A 21,402-nucleotide genomic window follows, 5' to 3' on the forward strand; every position below is an offset into this window, starting at 1 on the left:
AACAGAGAGGGAGAAGACTGGAGTGGTAGTGGGTGTCTCAGTGCTCTGAGAATAACAAAGTCTGCCCATTGGGCTCTCTTGCCCTTCCCTGTGGCACAGCCCTACAAAGGTTCTGGATGCATTCTCAGGTTCTCCACACTCCTCCTTTTGGTGCCATCTGGACTATTTCAAAATCCTTTAATGTGTGTCCTGCAGTCAGGCCAATCAAGAACAAACGATCCCCCGAAGAACTGTCCTACAGTCATGCCTCTGTGTGCTGCCCTTTTGGGTAACGACCTACAACTGTTAGGGAAGTCCATACCCTGGATTTTCTAATCATGACCAGTGTATTTTGCTAAGTAACCCTCCTTCTCTAATCTGCAAATATGAAGGTTTTGGTTTTGTTTGTTTTTCTTGGGCCTTTTCCTCTCTACTTGTAACGCTGTACATCTGGTGAGTCTAAGTGAGGTCCCTCTGTCAACAACACCATCGGGGAATTTTTAATTTTAATTTTAATTTTAAACTTTGCAGGGTCCTCCTCCAGCCTCCTGAATCAAGTCTGGAAACAAGGAAGAGTGTATGTGCTCTGAATGCTCCGAAGCCCTGAGGAAACCTTGATACACTTATGAGTGGAGGACCGGGGACCCAAGGTATCCTCTGAGGCTTGATTCAAATACCCCTTTCTCTTCTAAGCCCAACTTCCATAGACATATTCCATCTTCTTTGCCCTCATGTAAGTATGTTTCCATGTGTGAGCCTGGTGCCCACAGAGGTCAGAAGTCATTATCCCCTGGAAGTGGAGTTACAGATAGATGTGAGCCACCTTGTGAATGTGGGAACCAAAATCAGGTCCTCTGCAAGAGCAACAAGTACTCTTTTAATGCTGAGCTAAGTCTCCAGTCCTGTTTATGTGTTTAAAATAAACATCTTTGTTCCTAAAATGGGAACTTAATAATTAAGAGTCACTTGGGTGCTCAGCATGCTTGGATCATAAGGTGGTAGCAGTGTGGTGGGGGAGGGGGGGAGATGAAAAGGGTGGAAGTGGAAAATAGTGATTCTAGCATGTTAATTAAAAACAAAAAGGCTTTAAGAAACCCAAAGTTGCTTTTTTACTAATAAATAAATTAATTAATTAAAGTGGGAAGAGGAGAGGGGAATGTGGGAAACCCACTCCCACATTTTCCCCTAGGGTACTCTTGAGGAGTGAGGGATAAGAGATTTAGATAGAAGGATAGAGGGGACAGAAACATAGAAACACAGGATAGCCTTGGGAGGGCCTGGATCCTAATCCACCAGCCCCTTCGGTCTCTTCTAAAAGGCTATTTATAGGAATGCCAAGGGGTGGAGCAAAAGACCTCCCCTCAGCACAGCCAAGTGCAGACCCATTCCAATCACCTGGAAACCATGCCATCCTCTAATGCAGCTCTTCTGGATAAAGCAAGCTCAGACCTCACTAGGACCTTTGCGAGACTCCACAGGGGAAGTAGGAAGTGGAGCATGATGAGAAGAAGGCAGGGGCCATCTCTGTTACCTCCACGCACTCACGGTGCACCAGCTAAGGAGGCCTCAGATGACAGCCAGCGGAGGCGAGGATGCCACCTTCCTATTCTTCTGAGCATGATCAGAATGAAAGGCACTGAATCATAACTCCAACAGTCCAACAAGTTCCAGTCTTCACGTGCTGTATGTATTTCTGGCTATTTTTTTTGTCTAAATCATAATACTCAACACTAGCATGACATGCCAATCCAATTTTCCAGCTAGATTCTAGAAACAGCATGATGACAATATGGTGTGATACAGGAGGGGGAGGACACTATATAAAGTGAGACTATGTGGCCTGCTGTGACAGCACATGCCTTTCATCTAAGCATGGGGTAGGCTGTCATAGAAGGATCAAGGGTTTAAGCCACTGTGGGTTATATAGCAAATAGTAGGCAAACCAAGAATATGTAGTAAGACCCTGTATATAAAAACATAAAATGGCAAAATAAAACAGCTGTCTAAAGCATTTGGAGAAAGTTCTACTGATGTAGATGGTACATTTATAATGTTCTAATCTCCAGACCCATTCCTAATTGCACTACTGATGTAGATGGTACATTTATAATGTTTTAATCTCTGGAGCCATTGCTAATTGCACTATAGTTAAATAATACAGTTATTAAGCAATTATCAAAGAAACATCATGATTTTTTTCAGTTATCCAAAGCCTTAACTACAAATATGTATATTACCTGTGTTTTTAGTCAAATATCTTGCTATTGCGAGACTCTGGTGAAGGGTAAGTCCTCCCACTTCCAAAACAGGGATTTTGCCAAATGGAAGAGCTAAAACAGACCAAATGTAGAGTTAACTTCAGAGCTGAACCAAGAATGGTGAGAGAAGCCAGAACAGTTGAAACAAGGTACCCTATAAAGTCATGAAAGTCTTAAATATAGAGTATATATACATATATATTTGTAAACTTAAAAATATGCTTACTTTAAGAAGCACTATACTGTTACCCTAAATCATGGAGATTGTGTGGTTATCGTTTCACAGGACCAGTCCCTCCATGCACTCCAGCCGGTCATAGATGGGGTAGATGTTAGGGTGGGCGTACTGGGTGGTTTTGTTTGTCAACTTGACACAAGTTATAGAGTCATCAGTGGAAGGAGCCTCAGCTGAGGAAATTCCTCCTTGAGATCAGCTGTAAGGCATTTTCTCATGTAGTGATCAATGGGGGATGGCCCAGCCCATGGTGGGTGGTACCATTCCTGGGCTGGTGGTCCTGATTTCTTTTTTTTTTTTTTGGTTTTTCGAGACAGGGTTTCTCTGTGTAGCTTTGCGCCTTTCCTGGAACTCACTTGGTAGCCCAGGCTGGCCTCGAACTCACAGAGATCCGCCTAGCTCTGCCTCCCGAGTGCTGGGATTAAAGGCATGCGCCACCACCGCCCGGCCAGTCCTGATTTCTATAAGAAGGTGGCTGAGCAAGTCAGGGGAAGCTAACCAGTATGCAGATCCCCTCCATGGCCTTTACATCAGCTTCTGCCTCCAGGATTCTGCTCTGTTTAAGTTCCTGTCCTGACTTTCTTCAGTGATGAACAGAAGTGATGAAGTGTAAGCTGAATAAACTCCTCCCCAACTTGCTTTTTGGTCATGATGTTTTTGTCACAACCATAGAAACCCTAGGGCTGAAGAGATGGCTCAGAGGTTAAGAGCACTAGCTGCTCTTCCAGAGGGCCTGAGTTCAATTTCCAGAAACCGCATGGTGGCTTATAACCATCTATAATGAAATCTGGTGCCCTCTTTTGGCGGGCAGGCATACATACCAGCAGAACACTGTATGCACAATAAATAATAAAAAAAAGGGCCGGGCGGTGGTGGCGCACGCCTTTAATCCCAGCACTCGGGAGGCAGAGCCAGGCGGATCTCTGTGAGTTCGAGGCCAGCCTGGGCTACCAAGTGAGTTCCAGGAGAGGCGCAAAGCTACACAGAGAAACCCTGTCTCGAAAAAACCAAAAAAAAAAAAAAAAAAAAAAAAAAAAAAAAAAAAAAAAAAAAAAAAAAAAGAATATCCTTTTAAAAAAAGAAAGAAAAAGAAACCCTAACTAAGACAGTGGGCCAACCCAAGGCCCAGGATGTGGGTCTGGATGGTAGCTGAACTGGTCAGTCCAGGCCACTGGGACTGCCTCCCTCAGGTGAGGGACAGAACCAGCTCTCCCAAGCCAATGGTGAGGAGTTGGGCCATCTTTCCCCAGTGCAAGAGCCGGCTCTCCTGTGTGTGTGTGTGTGTGTGTGTGTGTGTTGGGGGGCGGGGGCGGGGATCAGCTCTCCTGCTGCAGTGTCCATCGAGGGGCAGGGCTATCTATCCCAGGGCCAGTGAAGGGCAGGGCCGGCTCAGCAGGGTCCTCGGATTTCAACCACAGGATCTCCGTGACTGGGGCAACAGCAGGGTATGGGGAGTTTTGGTGAGGATCTGGTGATGACAGTGTGCCAGACACCTTGAACCAGACCAAAGACTCTTTGCAATGAACATTTGTGGGTGTGGCTGATTGTACAAAAGGGTATTCTGTGTGACAGACCGCAGCTCCCGATGCCACTCGGATGGATGAAGAGGTGTTAGAAAGACGGAGGAGCGAGGTGGCTTTTTGTTTGTTTTGTTTTGTTTTGAATTAATTTCTTGGAGGTGGTTCTTTTGGGAAGTATGCTGCAGGGATGAGGGGCAGATATGCAGGGATTGGGGTGCATGATGTGAAATTCCCAAAGAATCAATAAAGAATTATTTAAAAACAAAAAGCACTATACTGTTTGAGCGCTATCTAAACCCCTCAAAACATTTCTTCTTAAAAGAGACAACTCCACATTCTCTACTGCAGTCTTCACAGTTTGGTAGATTTGAAAACTGAATATAAAATCAGTTAAAGAACTGGTTGTAAAAATCATGTGTATGCAGGGAGCATGGAGCTCAGTTGGTAGAGTGCCTGCTAATATGTACCAGGCTCCACACAAGCCTCTGGGTTTGATCCCCAACACTGCATAAACTGAGTGTGCTGGATTATGCCTGCAACCTTAGCACTTGTGAGGTAGGTGGATCATGAGTTCCAGATCATTTTAGATACCGAGTTTGGACAACGTCTCAATTGAAAAACAAACAATAACAAAATGTTTACAGGGATACTACACATTACACTCCCTCATTGTCTCATATTAGATTGATTTATAAATTTACTGCTCTTTAAAAGGCTTACTTAATTTTAGTTTTTGTGTTATGAGTGTCTTGCCTGCATGTATGTAAGTGAGCTGTAGTGGGTAGCTATTCCAGCTTTGTTCTGGAAGTTCCAACCCCCATTGAGGCTTCGGTAACTGTCACGCCTACAAGGCAGAGCCAAGGGAGGACCCTGAAGACCCGAGATCCTGATGCGTGGGCTCTCTAGGTTCCTGGACCCTGGACGCTGGAGGTAGACCAAGCAGAGTTCTCCAGAGAACACCGCCGGACTGCGCCACACCTTTCCCAGACCCTGTAAACTATCCCTTCACTTGTAAGTTACCCCACAAAATAAACCTCCCTTTTAACTGCGTGGAGTGGCCTTAATAATTTCATCAATAGTGTGCCATGTGTGTGCAGTGCCTTTGGAGGCCAGAAGAGGGAATCAGATCCATTGGAACTGAAGTTACAAATGGTAACTACATGGCGGCTGGAAACTGAACCTCAGTCCTGCAAGTGCAGCAACTCCTCTTGACTCACATGGTGAACCATCTCTTCACCCACATACTTGACTTTTATAAAAATCCGTGTTTTCAAGCTTCATTAATTTTATAGTCTCAGAATAGATCACATGAGTTACTTTAGAACATATTCCAACAATTATAGAGTTTGACTTATACATGAGCTAAGGAAGTAAGGAAGTGTTTTTGTTGTTGTCGTTTGTTTGTTTTGTTTTTTCGAGACAGGGTTTCTCTGTGTAGCTTTGCGCCTTTCCTGGAACTCACTTGGTAGTCCAGGCTGGCCTCGAACTCACAGAGATCCACTTGGCTCTGCCTCCTGAGTGCTGGAATTAAAGGCGTGCGCCACCACCGCCCGGCGAGCTAAGGAAGTTTTATCCTAGTCTTATTTTGATGAAGAGCATTGTGGATTATATAACAAAAGATGGAAGCATATTGTACAAACATAAAACAGTCACAACAGATAATATTAATGCTATATGAGTAACTTCCACTTCTTTGTTGAACATTTTACTTCTGTGAGAAAGCAATATACTTTTTATTATAGAATATTCATAAAACTTAAACAAGAATGTTTCTACCAGGTAGTTACAGTGATTGTAGTATTCTAATAAATTTTCCATATTGTGTTAGTTAACCTTGTCAACTTGATTAGATTGAGAGATGCTTGCATTGACACTCACACCTTGATTAGCTTGAGAGATGTCTACATTAGCACTCACACCTTGATTAGCTTGAGAGATACCTACATTAGCACTCACACCTTGATTAGCTTGAGAGATACCCACATTAGCACTCATGCCTTGATTAGCTTGAGAGATGCCTACATTAGCACTCAGCACCTATCTATGAGGGTCTTTTCTCAGACACCAGATCATGAGTCGCTGATCCAGTGAACAGTTTATTCTACGGACTAATTTGAGTTTTGGATGCATGCCATAAGGTGGACGTGTGGGAGGTAGGGCCTTGCTGGGGGAAGTGGGCTGCTGGGGACTTGGACCTGTGGGAGGTAGGGCCTTGCTGGGGGAAGTGGGCTGCTGAGGACTTGGACCTGTGGGAGGTAAGGCCTTGCTGGGGGAAGTGGGCTGCTGGGGACTTGGACCTGTGGGAGGTAGGGTCTTGCTGGGGGAAGTGAGCTGCTGGGGACTTGGACCTGTGGGAGGTAGGGCCTTGCTGGGGGAGGTGGGCTGCTGGGGACTTGCCTTCCATCTCAGTTGTAACCTCCCCCTTGCTTTCTCCCTGCTCCCAACTCTCACATGATGAGCAGCTCTTGTTCCATCACACCCTTCCAACCGTGATGTTTCTTTCCTGAGGCCTCAAGCAGTGAGCAGACTGCACTGAAACCTCTGAATACATCCTTCCTTCTCCACGTCCCTCCCCCATTTCTGTCACAGCCATGAGAAACTAACATAAATAATATTAAAAAAATAACATATGATATTATTATACAAAGTCCCCTTTCTCACTTGATGCTATCTTTGAAACCTTTCTTTTTTTTTAAAGTTTTTTTTAAATATATATATTTTAAGATTTATTTATTTATTATGTATACAGCATGTATGACCGTAGGCCAGAAGAAGGCACCAGATCTTGATACAGGTGGCTGTGAGCCACCATGTGGTTGCTGGGAATTGAACTCAGGACCTCTGGAAGAGCAGTCAGTGCTCTTAACCTCTGAGCCATCTCTCCAGCCCCTTGAAACCTTTCTTAATCAATGGACCACCATTGTTTCAATGATCTTGAGGTGCTACAACTTCCCAAACAACATTTTAGATTTGGGCACACAATTATTTTGGAAAGAAGACAAAAAATGAAGTGTAGATGGCAAGTCATGTACCTCACACAGGGACTGGGGCCAGACCTCTGTACATCCATGGGTGAGCACAAAGTCAGCTTCTTTCACCCGGGGAAAAAGCACAGCTTTGATTCCTGACCCAGTGAGTAAACCAAGTGCTGTTCAAGGCCCCGAAGTGCTGTGAGCAAGACAGAGTTCCGAATAAAATGGGTATGAACTGATGGCTTCATCTGAAGCCCAGGTGTAAACAAGCGGGAGGTGGCATGCAGAGCCTGAAAGGGAGCACAGGACTGGAACTGTGACATGCTCACCTGGCTGCAAGCACTTAACCCTGAGCCATAGGTGTTAACTACGGTCTCATTTTATAAACAAGGGGTCAGTTGCCCAGCTGGTTCTACAGTTCTGAGTCATATATTGAGAAAGAAGATAAAAAGCAGAGCAAGCCCAGGGCACAGCATGCATCTGTTTGGTTTACCTGCACTGCCGCTTCTCCTTGTGAAGCTCTGTAAGATCAGGCTTGCATTTCCCAGAGGAAGGATGAAAACCCCTGAAATACATTCCTCCTGCATAATCTGCATGATTTATGTTACTTACTCGGTTTGATTTTGGGCCAGTCAGCTTGTTCTATTCTGTGATCTTCATACTTTATGTCCAAATAAGCAAATATATAACGAATAATTTCTGCTCTCCCCCTCATATTAAAATAAATCAGTTTGTAGCTTGGCATGGTGCAATTCTGGAAAGAGAAAAAAGGGAGGTAGCATTTTTTTTTTGTCAAGTTTTAATCCTCTGATAGTTTCACACATGTGTGTATACATGATGAATTTTAGTCGTTTTTTGCCAGTTACTCTCTTTCATCCCTTCCCCCTCTCCCTCTTCCCCTGAAACTGTTCTTCCAAACAAAACTTGAAATCATTGACTGCTGGTGCCCGGGGGCCAGCCCCAGCAGTGAACTGGTTCCAGAAAGGATGTAGGGATCAGGTGAGGGGAAGGCTGAGTCAGACACATAGACGGGAAGACTTTGAAAATCTGACTGACTAGCAATCAGAAAATTTCTTTATTTATACAGATTTTAAAGACACTCATGATTTCTCAAGAGACACAGATCACATCATTTTGTCCTGGGCATACTTCTCTACTATGTCGAGGGTTATAGGTTAAGTCCAGATAGAATATATTTTATTATCAGCCCCATATCTCTATTCCTAGAATTCTACAGATCACTTCAGCTTAAGCAAGCATAATATAGCAGCCTGTTTTCAGGCTGGCAGCAGTTTGTGGTTTCAAAATGTTTTAGATGATATCTGAGTCAGTCCAGGTGAATCACCAGACTTTGGGCAGTATATCATTAACTTTTGATGATCAGTCATATTACTTGCAAATTAGACTAAACCTGAGAACTTTCTCAGGCTTAGGAACTGTTGTAGCTACTATTCAATTCTTTTTTTTTTTTTTTTTTTTTTTTTTTTTTGGTTTTTCGAGACAGGGTTTCTCTGTGTAGCTTTGGTGCCTTTCCTGGAACTCACTCTGTAGCCCAGGCTGGCCTTGAACGCACAGAGATCCACCTGGCTCTGCCTCCCAAGTGTTGAGATTAAAGGTGTGCACCACCACTGCCCGGCGTATTTATAATCTTATAAGAATTTATTAAATAAAAGAGTTCTTTTGTTTCTAAGTTAGGTAATATCACAGCAACCTGATATAAATCAATCATTTTAGGAATGACAAATCCTAATACCTTACTTGTCTTATATTCTTCTATGCTGTGGGATGGTCTGTATGTCAAGTGTGTTGCTGATTGGTCAATAAATAAATCACTGATTGGCCCGTGGCCAGGCAGGAAGTATAGGTGGGACAAGGAGGAGAATAGAGCTGGGAAGTGGAAGGCTGAGTCAGAGAGACACTGCCAGCTGCCATGATGAGAAACAGCACGTAAAGATGCCGGTAAGCCATGAGCCATGTGGCAAGGTATAGATTAGTGGAAATGGATTAATTTAAGCTGTAAGAACAGTTAGCAAGAAGCCTGCCACGGACATACAGTTTGCAACCAATATAAGTCTCTGTGTTTACTTGGTCGGGTTTGAGTGGCTGTGGGACTGGCAGGTGAGAGAGATTTGCCCTGACTGTGGGCCAGGCAGGAAAACTCTAGTTACAAATGGCGCCCAACGTGGGGCAAGAGTTTCCACCTAAAACCTGAGAAAAAAGATTCTAAAACGGAGCTAAAAACAGTTCCTAATTGTCTCTCTCAAATGAGTGGCAGCTGCCAGTTTGAGCTACTGGCGGGTTCCTAGCGTGCATGCATGCTTGACCTGCAGTATGGTGGGAATGAGGCCTCTGCAAGTGGCACATTAAGCTGTGTGGTGGATTTAGCCTTTGTTAGTACAAAACAAAACAAAAAAAAGAGGTTTCTGGGCTACACGCTGCTTTGATAGAAGCATAGACCCACTATTTCTGAGAGTTGATGGCTCCCAGAGCTGGCGGAAAACGTATCACCGCCATGTTGGGAAGCTGAAGTGGGCAGAGCCAGCAGCCACAGTGCCAGTGCCGTTTCAGGCTTAGAAGGCTGCAGTTTAAAGCAATAGGCTCAAGCTAATATAAAAAAATAAGCCACGTAAAGATGGCTACCACACAGAGAATCTGGATTATGTTTTCTTTGATATTCGTAACTAAAGAAAAACATTTGATTACAAAAGCTGTTGAGTTATGCCAAAATGTATATTTTAAAGGTACCTTGACTTCAAAATTTGGATATAAGGATATGTTGCTTTGGAAAGGAGGCTCTGCTTTTGTTTCCACAGAAAGCCAGACGCTATGGATTTGTTCCAGATTAAGATACATCAGGTTTGACCAGCCAAGACCCCCTGAAAGGTCTCCGATGACACCATGGCCCAGATGATCCAACATCCAGAACCATTTCAAGGCAACTGGCTCAGACGATACACCCTCATGGACTACTCCATAATCCTAAAATATTCTTTGTGTCCCCATAAGATACAGCACCCCCCTCCAGCAGGAAGTAGTAAGAGAAGCTACGTCCAAATTCCCAAATATACCAAGCTGATTTTCATGATGTGTAAAGGTTAAAACCTTCCTTTTTAAGAAAAGAAAAGGGGAAGTGCTGTGGGATGGTCAGGAAAACTCAAGCTACACTTCTATGTCTTCTTACACCACCTGTACATGCTGTTATGTTATCCTAGTCATTCTCTTATTGCTGAATTCTTTTTAGAGGCTAATGTCTATGTAGGCTTCTATCTTGTAGGGTATGTTTCTATGAAATTGTAAGTATACTGTAAAGGAGTTCCATGCTCTGATCTGCTGCCAGTTCTTCTGTCCTGCTGAACCTTTTCAGCCTCTTCTGAATTCATAGGGTTCTAACTATTTTGTTCTTGAGTTTACATAGGGGCAGATAACAACCTCCAAGCACAGAGAAGACCCCTAAGTAGAATCAACTAAGGTTAAGTCCCTGAAAGCAGAGGGTAGTATGTTCAGGACTTCTTCAGGGGTATACAGAAACAATTTTCTCAGAAAAGACATGGATAAATCATCACGCTAATAGTCCCCCCCACTCAAGAGTGTAACACACAGAGATTCAAACTGAGAGTGAAGAGCATCAGGTCAACAATCGTAGCATGTGACTCAGCTTTGCTGGAACTTTCTCAAGCAGCTATGCTGGCTCTATGACTTTTCACTGTTCCCTTAGGGGATGGCTGTGCCATTTTGTAAACACTCAAAGTGAGACTACAAGAAACTCATAAAATTTTAGTGACTTACATTCAACAAATATAGCTGTGGAATGCATTTGATGATATAATGACTGAGCAACTGACAGACGTTTTCACTTGAAATTGAATTCTACTCAGGTACTCTGTGTCTTTGGGCTAGTTTATAGAGGTTCCCTGAATTTCAAAGTCTACTTAAAAATATAGGTATTGATATAGATTTGGACAGTAAGAATTATATAGATAAAATTCTTAGTATAATGCTAAACTGTTACTAGTATTAATAATTACCTTAATCTCTCATATTGTAGACTAGAACAATCATTGGCTACCACATTCTGATGCAATAATTGTAGCAGGTACATGAAAATTGTTCAGTTAAAGTGGCAAATTACAGTGAGGGTCCAGTGATGATGGTGTGCCAGAGGCTTTGAACCAGACCAATCAGAATTTTGTGGGTGGGGCTGATTGGACAAAAGAGTATACTGCATCACACAGTGCAGCTTCCAATGCCACAAGGATGAATGAAGAGCTTTTGGAAAGATGGAGAAGTGAGGTAGTCTGTTTTTTGTTTTGTTTTGAATTAACCTTTTTGCGAGGGGGGGTGTCTTTTGAGGGGGAGGCTTCAGGGGTGAGGGGCGGATATGGAGGGACTGGAAAGTGATCAGAATTGGGGTGCATGATAAAGAATCAATGAAGAACTATGTTATAAAATAATTAAAGTGGTGAATTAGAATGGTTTATTTTCTGGGCTGGAGAAATGGCTCAGTGGGTAAATGCATGTGCTGTGTAGACCTGATGACCTGAGTTTAATACAGAACAGTCATAAATGTGAAAGGAGGGAACTGACTCCATAATGACCAGTTCTAACTTCCACACATGCACCATGGCACACACGCATTATGTGTATACACACACACACACACACACACACACACACACACACACACACAGGTGCACACGCACACACGTGCACACTAATTAAAAATGTAAAGTAATAAAGATCTTTTAGAAATATACATTATGAAATTACAATTTTTACTAGAAAATGAAAACAAATTTGTTATAATTCCTTGATGTATTTATTTTAAATATGAAAAAAGCAAAATAACCCTCACTGTGAAACTGTTATTCCTAGTTGTAGTTTTGCATTGAAGAGCTTTTTATCATATATAACAAATTTGGTTATCATGTATCAGTCTCTACATCACAAAAAGCAATTATTTATCCTTCTATACATTGTATATATGTGAGACACATGTCCATTGCATTAAAAATTAAATATGTAACTTTTTTCAGTCAAATGTCCACAAATGTCAGTGACCACCTTGTTCATTCTGCACAAAGGGATTGTTTTATTATTGGTATGTGGTTATGCTACTTTATATTGTAGCTCACTCAAAGGACACTGTTAAATTCTCTAGCTGTCTGTATTTCTCTGAAGACATATTATTCAGTATGAGATTTGGAGATACAAGCATGTCTGACAAAAGCTTATCTTTTCCTCTGGAACATTCTTTCAACAGTTGTGACATTGAAGAAGCTGTGCTTACACATCACATTCCTCAGTTCTTGTGTAATTTCATTCCGTTCCAAGGAAAAGCTTCTTGTTCTACAGGTGCAAAATTCCCAACTTGTAGGCTTGCACTTTTAGGTTAGATATGTGTATTTTTGCAACATTAAAAAACAGGTCAAGATAAATGCAGTTGGAAACAATTACTGACTCTAAAATATTTAATATATTTAATAAGGCTTTGCACAAAAATAAGGAATTCCAAGCAAATATGTCTACGACCAACAAAATATTGAAAGAAATTTCACAATAAACACTAAGAGAAGTTTTAGTGCCCAATCTAGACCTTTTTTTTTTTTTTTTTTTTTTTTTTTTTTTTTTTTTTTTTTTTTTTTTTTGCGTCTCTTCACTAAGCAGTTCATCTCTGTGGCCATAATCCCATTCCAAGGTCAAAGGTAGGATGTGTCTGACCAGATGCACCAAGGTGCAAGGCCAGTCGTTAGAGAGCCGGAGACAGTGGGGGAGTCACCCCTGCCACGTACGATTTCAGTGACCTTGGGCTCTTCTCTCTTTATGGCTTCAGTTTCTTTACCTATAGAATTATGTAGAAAACATTACCTAAAAACCCCCATCCAATGGAACTCAAGGATCCCAGTCCCTCCTAGAGTTCACGGTTGCTGTAGGGACAGTCATTGTCTTCCGTGGTGTAGTATCGGGTTCCAGTAGCTAGCTCCACATCCTTGTCCATGGGACACCCAGATGGAGGTCAGTGAGTCACAGAACAAGGACAAAGTGACACAAAGACACAGGAGAGTGGAGGCTTGTTCCCAGGAAGGGGCTTGGTGGGAAAGAGGTGGGGTGAGTGTGACTTGAAGCTATTACAGGCACGGATGAAATTGTCAAAGAGTAAATTAATTGAACCAGAAGTCCCCATACAGTGTGAGCTCTGAAGACATGAACGGGAGGGAGGGGACCACAGAGTTCTTTCCCATAGTGAAGGGCATGACCCAAATTTAGATGATTTCATTGGGCTCAGGTCTCAAGATCATGTCATTTGAGAAATCATCCTGCTGCCAGCACAAAGAAATGAAAAGTTGAAATATAAAAAGAAAAGTTAAAAAAATATGATTAAGCTCAAAAATAAAATGACAAACCATAGCAAAAAAATATTGCCAACAGAAGGGTCATACTAGCAATAACATAGTTCAAAAGCCTCAAGCTAACACTACAGTCCAACACTTCAAGGGAAAACTTCAGAACTGGGTAAGGTAACCAACCAAATTAAAAAAAAAAAGTAGAAATGAATACTGACTTGGCAATTAGTTACTGTCGTGGTTTCACAGGTAAAGTTTCCTAAGTCACAAAGGCAAAGGCAGTCCTTATCTCCCAGGAATTTTAGAGAAGAGAAAATTGGGGAAAAGGCAGCAATTTAGAAGAAAATTCCAGATAATTTCATTAGAACACATTCCAACATCATACATATTAGTTACTGAAAGTTAGTAGACTATGAATAGACAGAAATGCTGTGACAAATGGACTGACAGCCACATCACAATGTTCTAGTTAGATGTCCTTCTGTGGGACAGACTGCTCGGGCAGGCCAAAGCAAGCCACACTATAACCTCAGCCAAGGCTAAACGTGACAGATGGCTCTGGGCCTAACATATTGCTCGTGCAGAGGACCCAGGTTCAATTACCCTCATCTACACCATGTGACTCACAATTTCAGCTCCAGAGGATCTGATGCCTTTTGACCTTTGAGGGCACCTGCAATCATGTGCACATACCCACACACATACACATAACTACAAATAATAAAAATAAATCTTTTAAAAAGACATTAAACATTACCATTCCGTCGTGATCAAAACTCTGAAGAAGAAAAAAATTAAAAACTCCTTAACATACCAGGAATTGGGAAAAAGTTCCAGGACCCCATGAAGAGTCTTGTCTGAAAATTTAGAGCAAATTCCACATGAATGTGAACCAATAGACTCAGTTTCTTTTCTTTTCTTTCTTTTACTTTTTTATTCTAGAATTTTCTCCAACCTAATATTTTTATTGATTATTTGGGAATTTCATAAAATGTACCCCAATCATATCCACTTCCCAGTCCTCCCAGGTCTGCCCCCTACCTTTGTGACCTGTCCCACACCAAAAGAAGAAGGAGGAGGAGGAGGAGGAGGAGGAGGAGGAGGAGGAGGAGGAGGAGAAGAAGAAGAAGAAGAAGAAGAAGAAGAAGAAGAAGAAGAAGAAGAAGAAGAGAAACATAAAACAAAAGCAACAATAACCAAACCCAAAGAAACTCAGTTTCTCTATTGTCAACAACAGCCATACTTATTACATTCCCAACCCTGAGCAGACCAGTTAACTTAGTAAAATAAAATGGCAATAAATAATGTGAGGAAGATCAAGGAAAAGATGACTGCTACCTTCATTCAAAAGTTGCTTCTGGCTACAAAAAAAATATATGAAGTAAAAAAAAAAATAAAGTAAGAATTCAGCTGATTATGACAAAGTTATACCCAGAAGAGTTAAGAACTCTTCCAGAGGATAAAGCCAAGCCTCAAGGAGTCTTGGTGATACTAGCTTTTGAATATTAGCCGTTTCCTGCTATGAATTTCACATGTGCTATTGTAGCTTTTCCATCATTCATTGGGCACAATTTCCCCTATACAATTAAAGTATTTGTGTAACTTTCTCCAACTGTGCTCCAACAGACACAGTCAAAATCCCTAATTTCAGTTCTTTCTGTAATTATCGCCATTAGCAACATCCAGCCAGGTCCATCCCTGGATGGAGGAAAATATCTTATCTGAGATATCTCACAGACTCTCTAAGAACAGACTTAAGCATCCAGACTTTCTGCTTGAGGGGGCCTCGTAGAAGTGCTAATTAAGCTTAACCTTCCCCTTTCCAAAGTTTTATCTCTAGTTTTAGATCTACCTTTAACAATGAACTCAGAACTAAAGGGTTTCTACTTACAGGTACATCAAGCTGTGACTCAGGCTGCCTAGCCACCAAGTGCACTCCCCCGCCCTGCCAGAAAACAGCAGTAGCCAAGATAGCTTGGACAGATAAGGGGCCAAAGGCAAATAAGGCAGTTTTATTTTCACTCATCACTGATAGACTCCTAACACTTTAACCACTTCCAAGAATATGGTTTGAGCACATAAATTTCCTTTTCTTAGATATTAACTGAATTTAACCCTTTGTTGATTCATTTCCCCATTAGTTACTTCCCTTTGGGGTTGCAGATGATGGCTGACAGCTACTGCTCTTTTGTGAGGATCTTATTGCCCTTCCTTTGACCCTGAGGAATTTCAAGTCTGGTGACCTTGCCTTAGCCAGAGTATTGCTATTGCATGGGTATATAACTGTAAACCTCAGAGACGTGAGGAGAACTAGATTGGAGGACTAGAAGAGAGTACTAGAGGAAGGAGATAGAAGATGAGGAAGAGCCAGATGGGGAAGAACAAGATGAGGAAGAATAAGATGAGAAAGGAGATGGGAGAGGAGCTAGATGACAAAGAACTAGATGGATGAGAACTTACATGGGGCAGAACTAGATGAAGGAATTAAGATAGCACTTAGAGGGAACAGCATATAATTGCAGAGAGAAATTAGGCAAGAAAGGAACTAAGTAAGAGAGCAAAACAGAAGCCATGTAGAGAGAGAACTGACTCAAAAAATTAAAGTGAATGAACTAAAGAGTTTTGTGTATGAAGATTTATTAGAGACTCCTTCAGATTAATCCGCTGCTGGTAGCGTCTCTTCTGGAACTTTGGGAGAAGGCTATCTAGGGGCTGGACCCCATCAAGACAGATCTGTAGGTAAACTTGGTTGTAAACTTCAAATGTCAAGGTCCTCTGTTAATGACCAAAGTAGCAAAAGTAAAAGAGCTGGGGAGAACCTCACCTTGCAGGCAGTGGGGCTTGTGGAAAATGCCTTGTAAATAAGGTGATGTGGTGTTTGTCCAAGTCTAGAGATAGAATGCCTCAAAAGGAAACTGATCATTTACGAACATCACATTTCAATGGAGACATAAAGGGGCAAGACCAAAGAAACACATATAATTAAACTCTAATTTGCCTCACACAAGAAATGCCACCTAACTGGGTGTGGTGGCACATGCCTTTAATCTCAACAGTCAGTAGGCAAAGGCAAACAGATATTTATTTATTTATTTTATGTCATTTTTTTTGTCATGGCCAAGCTTATAATCTTTTATTTTATTTTTTATTAAGAAATGTTTTATTCATTTTACGTACCAATCACAGATCCCCTTTTCTCTTCTCCTCCTACCTCCCCCCAGCCTTCTCCCCCACAACGCCCCCCATTCCCTCCTCTGAAAAGGTAAGGCCTCCCATGGGGAGTCAGCAAAGCCTGGTATATTCAGTTGAAGCAGATCCAAGCCCCTCCCCCTGCATCAAGGCTGTGCAAGGTGTCCCACCATAGGTAGTGGGTTCCAAAAAGCCAGCTCATGCACCAGGGATGGATCTTGATCTTACTGCCAGGGGGCCCCTTAAGCAGATCAAACTAAGCAACTGGGCAGATAGATTTTTAATCTCAACCCTCAGTAAGCAGAGGCAGACAGATTTCTGTGAGTTCTAGGCCAACATGATCTACATAAGTTCTAGAAGAGCCAGGACTACATAGAGAGACTTTACCCCAACAAACTAAACAAACAAACAAAAACACCGCTCAGGTTATTTGGCTGTGATTTGGTTAAACCTGATTTGGACAGAGCCTGAGACCTCTGGCATTGTGCTGGGCTTGTTTTTCCTGGTGGGTTCATTTCTGAACTTTCTGATCCCATGCTACTGTAAGCATTTCACATAGGGAAAATTGCATTAACTCTCTGAAGAGAAGAGAAAGTAAGAAAAAGTTTATCTACTTTCTTAACACTCCAAGGGAAGCCATATAAAGTTCCTGATTGAGTAGATAGATATTTGGAAAACAACATGCACATTTCCTCAGCACGTGACTGAGAAGTAGAGGCCCTGGGTAAAGCTTCCAGTTACAAACTTACATGGATTTCTAGTCAATGTAAAGGTTAAATTCTTAGTATTTGCTAAACTTGTTAGGAAACAATATTTCATATGGTTAATAGAATTTTTAGAAGCACTCCATCTTGTGTACTTCCATTCTATTAGGTTCATAGCTATTTTTACTTTACGATCCTGATATTTTCAGCTGATTGTAAGAAAAATACAGAAGCAGTCAAGACAGTGGTGGTTTTAATGTGATTATTCATAGAATGTGAATTATGGTAAAATCATTTCAACTTGAATAGGTGGGTGTCTTACTTTGACTAAAAGAATACAGTTAAAATATAGTCTAATATATTTAATCTGTATGCCAGAAAGATAATAGAAATCCAAAGTCCACTATCAGGCAGAAAGAGGTTAATATTAAACTGCTACTTTAAACATCTTAATAAAGGTTTCATCCTATAAAAAGGGGAGGACACTTTTGGAATCATTTTAAAGGGTAGAAAACTTACAAATCAGAGCATTAATAATTTTTGTATTTTTTTTCCAGTCTCTCTTTTTCTGCCCAGCCTCCTGGCTTGCTGAAGCAGGCAATGAGACAGCACTTGCCACAGGAATGTCTGTCAAAGTGGTGGCCATGGCAACTCCAGCCCAGCATTCAGCTCTTGACATAGGTGATGATCTCGCCATTTTTATCACATTCTAGTACTTCATGACAATCAGCTTAACCTGCTTTCTCTTACGCTTGCTCTTCTTGGGAGTGATGTGAGACTTCCTCCATGTCTTAACACAGCCAGAAGTCCCAACACAAGATGAAGGGTGGACTGTTTTTGAGTGTTGTAGTCAGACAAAGTCCCACCATCTTTCATCTGGTTACAAGAGCTTTTGCTGATTGGGAGGAATGCCTTCCTTATCCTGGATCTTGGCCTTTACACCTTCTATGGTTCTGTCTTCAGCATGATAGTCTTCTCCATTGGGATCTTTACAAAATTCTGCATCTTGGCCATGATTCCACCACAGATGGTCAATTGCAAAGGCAATTTTAGAATTTGTTTAACAACAAGGGCCTAACTGAGCTCTCACATTTCAATAAAAGACATTTGGAACTCAAAGACACTTGGGGCTTCCTGCCAAGTTCTTTACACATGTTCAGCAATTCTACAATAACGTGAGTCTGAAGTGCACAACTGAAAGCATCCATGGTCTTTCCAATAGTCCCTTTGTAGTGTATCTTAACCCCACCACCAACCCATCCAGTGCAGTGGACATGGCCCAGTGTTTGCACCTCGTAAACTCTGGTATTTTACAATGCAGAAGCTGGGTGCAGAGAGCCACTGAGGGACTACTGTCCACAGGAGACAAACTTCTTGTAATGTTGGCATCCAGCCATTTCCCCCTAACAACAGGGGATGGAGAGTACACTGACTTCCCTCATTTCATAGAGCCCGGGCGGGGGCGGGGGGGGGGGGTGCTTTTTAGTTCAGATCTGGGAAATTTATCAGATTAGACCGAAAAGTTTAGATCAAGAGAGAAATAGAAGAAGCCTTATGAACTAAGTTGCCAATTTCAAACACTGGATGTTTAATTTTGAGCCAGTAAGTTGGTATCTCTATTTTTTTAAAATAAAAAAAAAAAAAAAAAACTAAATACTATTTTAGAGGCTTGTCTTCCATTAACATCTGTGCATGAGGGTTAACTAAACTGCTCTTTAGGAGCTTTTAGCTCAAATTTCTGAACTGAGGCAAATCCCTTAAGCTATCTTTTTTTTTTTCTCCTTAAAGTATTTTTAAAGCCAAATGGTGAGAGAAGATAATTCTTAGATGAGCATGGACACATTTCAACAAACTATGCCGCAAAGAAATAGAATGTGATACAAATCAAACCCCTGAATTTAAAAAAAAAAAAAAGGGACTATAAATGAAATTTTATATTGCTTTACACACTAAGGAAAATCACCCGGGAGAGTTCTGAAGAAGTTAGAACTCTGATCAAGATAGGGTATTTTTTCCTCCAACTGTGATGATATTTTAGGAATTTTAAAAACCTCCTTACAGATGGTCATTTGGTTTCCATATGATCATGAACGTAAACAAGCTCAGGGTGAGCTGATGCTGTAAGATGGAGCAGACAGGGCACACAACAGTCCCAAGTGGGGAAGACAGGGGAAGATTCAAACCAAAAGAATAAAGAATTCTCACCACTTACCTATGAAGACAATGGTGTCACTTTCTTGTACCCTGTCTCTGTCTCGGCTCGTGTCTGCACCGTGGTTTCTATGATGCGTAAGTGATAGTCACAAGACAGCAAGAGGCTACTTCCTCCACCCCGCCCAAGCCTCCCTTCATTTCTCACATGAAATGCACGTGTCCAACAGATTGGCCTGTAAAGGCTGCTGTGTGGCTTTTACCTTAATTTCATGAGCTCCCTGTGAATAAATCCAACATATTTGTATAGAGAGTAATGTCACAGGTGCTTGTGTATACAGATTGCTACACGCTCTTTATTCTTAGTCTTACAGCACAGGCTTCTGGGGAATTCGGGAACAAGTCCAGTCACATTCGCTTACGTGTCTTCCTTCTTCAGTTCCCAGTCTCCCTGGAGAGTCCTTTGTTCTGTGCCTTCTCACCAGTGCCCACTTCCAGCACGCTCGCCTTTGCTCAATCATACTCTCTTCCTCGTGGTTTCTGACGGAGAGGTGCATTTTGTTTGTTTGCTCACTCCCTCCATAAAAGTAGTGTCTGTAGCATTCAGTGCCTTGCTCTTCCCTCTTCTGCTGTCTCCCGTTTCTCCAGGACTGTTGGGCATGTCATAGACACTCATTTCTATCGGATGACTGAGTGCTCTTAATGTGTTTCTGCACATGTCAGTCACACTGTCACAGGGACTGCATTTGCATAGCTGCTTGAGTTCTGTTTACACTGGTTTCTGGGAAGAGGTCCATTGTTTGAAAGAATCCCAGTGTGCAAGATGCAAACACTCTGTGAAGAGTGCCTGTGTCTGCTAGTTAACACATACCTATCGGCTTTAAAATTTAACACAAATTTAATTTCACTGATGATGTTAGCACAGCTCAGTGAGAATGTTCAATAAAAGATCTGCCTGTGCATTATGGAGTCTACAAATTATCCATGAAACATGGTAATGACAACCCAGTTTTCACTTTCCAGAAAAATCATAGTCAGAGGCAACTTATCAGCCAGGTAGTAAAGTCCATTTCCAAAGAGCGCCTTTTACTTTGAGGAAAAACAAAAACAACGACAAAACTGCAGTGGTAAATAAATGAGAATAATATAAATATTAACTTGTAAAAAGGTTAAAAAGACACAAGTACAGCTCCTTTCCCACCCGTGAAAAGAAGCTAAAGGACACTGTCTGGGGCAAGGCTAATGGACACTGGGATAAAGGCTCCCACTGAAAAAGATGTAAAATGAATGACGGTGGGGTTGTGGCCAGATAAGATCAACAATGTTTTGTGGGGGTTGTCTTTTACTGAGTCGGATTTAAAATCAGCCCACACATCAGTTCCCCTTTATTTTGATAAAGAGGAAGTGTTTAAATCCACCTGTTCCTCCATTTGTGGTTAATGAGTTGCTAGGAAGGGAACTTCATGACGCTTCCTTAACCAGCTTGGGTATCTTTTATTTAGATTCTTATCGTAATCAGTTACTTAGGAAACTGAAGATCTGCCTAACGAAGTATTTAAACTGGGGTTGGAGTGGGCAGCAAAGCCAACTGTGTTTGTCTATGTTTCTAAACTATTTGAGTGGCCAAACGCATGGAAAAAGACTTGGTGTTCATTTTTCCAGATTTCACGGAGTGGTAACACAATTTTCTTGCCTGTCTTTTCAGACACTGCAAAGAATGATATAATTAAAACTGTGTAACTGCTTTGTTCCCCAACCTTTCGGCTAAAAGAGGATTTTCAAATGTCTGCAAATAAAAGTTCTACAAATTTGCTGAAATATTATTGAGTGCACCCTGTGGGCCAGAGACTGAACACAGTCCTGGCCTGTGTTAGCCCATCATCTCCCTAGAGCCTCGTGCACATCCTTTGAGTAAGGTACACAGCTGACCAGAGCTTGTTAAAGCATCATTTATGGGATGCAGAATTACCCAGATGCCTCATTTTAACTTACACGATTTATTTCATGTTGATTCTTTTTTTAAGAATAGGAAACTATAAATACTGAGGTAGAA

General features: G+C 41.7%; 1 protein-coding gene across 2 annotated transcripts in view; it reads right to left on the reverse strand.

Annotated features, from left to right (window-relative positions):
• Hpgds (hematopoietic prostaglandin D synthase) overlaps positions 1 to 19,644 on the reverse strand; it is a 35,020-nt gene extending 15,376 nt beyond the window's left edge. Inside the window, exons 1-3 of one of the 2 annotated variants that reach the window (XM_052719177.1) lie at positions 19,411 to 19,644; positions 7,577 to 7,718; positions 2,217 to 2,309 (exon numbers count right to left, since the gene is read on the reverse strand). In XM_052719177.1, coding sequence (XP_052575137.1) covers positions 2,217 to 2,309; positions 7,577 to 7,709 — 226 coding nt within the window. In that variant the 5' untranslated portion in view covers positions 7,710 to 7,718; positions 19,411 to 19,644. The remainder of the gene's footprint in view (positions 1 to 2,216; positions 2,310 to 7,576; positions 7,719 to 19,410) is intronic. The other variant, XM_052719176.1, reaches the window with a different exon arrangement.
• Positions 19,645 to 21,402: the final 1,758 nt, after the last annotated feature.

The sequence above is a fragment of the Peromyscus californicus genome, unplaced genomic scaffold (assembly GCF_007827085.1).
Source record: "Peromyscus californicus insignis strain IS unplaced genomic scaffold, ASM782708v3 Scaffold_6__1_contigs__length_162567912, whole genome shotgun sequence".
Lineage (NCBI taxonomy): Eukaryota > Metazoa > Chordata > Mammalia > Rodentia > Cricetidae > Peromyscus > Peromyscus californicus.